Genomic DNA, 2,776 nt, shown 5'->3' on the forward strand with positions numbered 1-2,776 from the left:
CAGATTTGGTGGCAGCTAGGTTTACGCTGAGATTTGTCTCATCTAGGATATACAATGCATTCTGCAATCTACCCATTCCAATCATAGTCGTCGAGTGACGGTCCTGCACCACAAAAGAGTTCTCATCAATTTTGCTTCACATCTTGAATCACTACAGAGTTTAGGAATAGATATGAAGTTGAATGCAAAGGTAAGAACATAAAGGACATTTTTTAGTGCTATGTTGGAGCACAAATCTATGTCACCTATATGGGTGACGTTGGCTTTGGACCCATTTGGTAGGCTGATTGGAGGGTGGCTGGCGGAGATGGGATCACGAAGGTTGGAGATAAGGTTAGTGATATGGTGGGTTGCACCAATGTCAAGGATCCATGATTGTTTAGGAATAAGATATGAAATGGATGAAGAGTATTTACCTAAGAGGTTAACTCTGGGTTCATTGGTACCTTGATTAGAGTTTTCCATGAAGTCAAGGAATTTTGTGAATGGTTGCTCATTGGGTTGATCAGTGGATGTAGTTCTTAGGGCAGCATTAGCCTTTGGCTTTGTCAATGCATTAGAAGAACCAGACCTGTTAGGAAAACCAACAAGAAAATAACACTTAGCTTTGATGTGTCCAATTTTGCCACAATGCTTGCACTTCATACGTGGTCTTCCTCTCTCCTTGGTGTGATTGTTTTTGTTTCTTTCATGCACCTGTGGTGGAGGCTGCGTTGCAAGGATAGAGACCTTTTCTTGAGCATGTACCATATTAACGTCCCTTTGTTTCTCCTCTTGAATAAGAAGAGAATAAGCTTTGGCTATAGTAGGAAGCAGGTCCATCAACAAGAGTTGGCTTCTAATGGCAGCATAACTATCATTAAGGCCCATCAAGAACTGCATAAGTTGGTCTTGTTAGTGAAGATTCTCAATAGCCTTCATGGAACCACACGAACAATCAGGGATGTTAGCATATAGAGCTAATTCATCCCATAATCCCTTCATTCTTGTGTAATGAACAGCAATAGAGTACTGATTTTGTTTGCAGTTCATTATCTGAAATTGTATTTGGTAAATGCGTGGGCCATTGGGTTGAGAAAATCGAGCCTCAAGATCGCTCCAAATTTGGGCAGCAGTTTTGGCATGAATTACACTAGCCAAGAGATCTTTGTGGATGGAGTTTAAAATCCAAGACTGAACCAGGTTGTTGCATCTTTCCCATGTAATTTTGAGGAAGATGGGGCTGTCAGGCTTGGCAATGGATCCGTCGACGAACCCCAACTAGTTTTTGGCGGAGGCCATCATCATGGCCTTTCTCCACATCATATAGTTATCTTCTGTCAAGACATTAGAGACTAAAGGGTACCTGGTCCATCGAAATGATGGACATAATACGGGCTTCTTTTGCTAATGTCATCATTGCGTTCTTTTAGAACGACCTCTCCCCTTTCTGCCATCTTCCTTGAGTTAACCTTAGCTAGGCTCAAACAAGTTGCCTTGGATCAGCTTCAAAAATTTATCCAAAAATTCAAGAATCTCAACCCCACACCGTCGTTGGCTTGAGGAAGGAAATCTGGGTGGCAGCAGCCATGTCCAAGGCATGGGCTGCGAGCATCTGTACTGCTCTTGCTCTTGGGTAGATCACATTGCGTATGCAGACAACTTATTTTGTTTTCCTCCCTTCACCTCTTTTGCCTTCTGATGACGCTTCTCAACCTCGTGCGGACGATGGTGCCACTGCCACCAAGCAAATTAGTAGTAGAGAGCAGGCCAGCAGTGGAAGTGGGAACTTCCTATGGCTTCGATCCTGAATCACTGGAGAGACGTGCCAAAGCATTGCGAGACATCAACAGCTCTCCCTATGCTAAGCAGGTCTTTAACATCATGAGGTTCAAAGACGGCACAATGTTGAATTAGTCAAGATGTAGGAAGAATCCTCTGTGAGAAATGAACAAGCCAGACGTCAAAGGATAGATGCAAGCACAGCAGCTACAAACGAGGGTCAAAATAGAAAGCTACTAGTGGAATAAATCAATGGTGATCGCTAGAAGTGGATTGCAGCCTTAAACACTACTTTTGGCCATATCAAAGGTGGCTTCAAAACACTACTATTGGAGGAGCCAGTGTTGTCGCTGCATGAGTTTACACAACTAGAGAGAGAGCTAGTCATTTGGGGCTACATCAACAGGATACCGGCCAGCCTTCACTTATCTGTGAATCATCAATGTCACAATTTCACTATTTGGGAACAACAAACAGAGATGTAAGAAACGAGAGCACCTGGAGGGAAATCTGGCGGTCTACTCAATGATCGTCTGGCTATGTCATGAACGAAGAACCATGGCGCTGTCCCAAGCTGCAGATGGAATATAGGGCATCAGCGACTTGGTGGACAGAGGGCAGCGATTGTCAGCGTCTTCAACGGCAGCAAACAACAGTAGATGGTAAAGGTCTGATACCATATTAACGTTTTGTCAAAGAAGAGAATCAGAGAGAAAGAGGAAAACGTGAGAAGAGAGTGTAATTTTATTGATTGTCGACTTCACAATATATAGCCTCTTTGACATTAGCGATATACATAAAAACCTCAAATCTTGCCTAAGATCAAGGGTTAGCTAATCTTGCCTAAGATCAAGGATTAGCTCAAGATAAGATTTCAAAAGAAGATCGATTTGCCTTATCTTGATAAGACACGACTTTTCAACACTCTTTCCACTATAATTGTCACCAGGGGCAGAGCGAGGGGGGCCCCGCCTGGGCCATGGCCCGGGTGAGCGCAGGGAAAAAAAAAATTATA

The 2,776-nt window shown here is 43.3% G+C and overlaps 1 protein-coding gene across 1 annotated transcript; it reads right to left on the reverse strand.

Moving 5' to 3' along the window:
- LOC116259323 (uncharacterized) lies at positions 1-2,468 on the reverse strand. Its single transcript, XM_031637074.1, has 2 exons — positions 417-2,468; positions 1-103 (listed from the first exon to the last, which is right to left on the reverse strand). The coding sequence occupies exons 1-2, from the start codon at positions 880-882 to the stop codon at positions 69-71; spliced, it is 501 nt and encodes a 166-aa protein (XP_031492934.1). The 5' UTR covers positions 883-2,468; the 3' UTR covers positions 1-68.
- Between the last annotated feature and the right edge of the window lie 308 nt (positions 2,469-2,776).

Source organism: Nymphaea colorata, chromosome 8 (assembly GCF_008831285.2).
Source record: "Nymphaea colorata isolate Beijing-Zhang1983 chromosome 8, ASM883128v2, whole genome shotgun sequence".
In the NCBI taxonomy this organism is placed as follows: domain Eukaryota; kingdom Viridiplantae; phylum Streptophyta; class Magnoliopsida; order Nymphaeales; family Nymphaeaceae; genus Nymphaea; species Nymphaea colorata.

Coding starts and splice junctions, on each gene's coding strand:
- LOC116259323 (XM_031637074.1), bottom strand. CDS start 882: ATGCAGTTCTTGATGGGCCTTAATGATAGTTATGCTGCCATTAGAAGC. Junction 104..416: donor ACCCAGAGTTAACCTCTTAG/GTAAATACTCTT, acceptor TTTGTGGTGCAG/GACCGTCACTCGACGACTAT.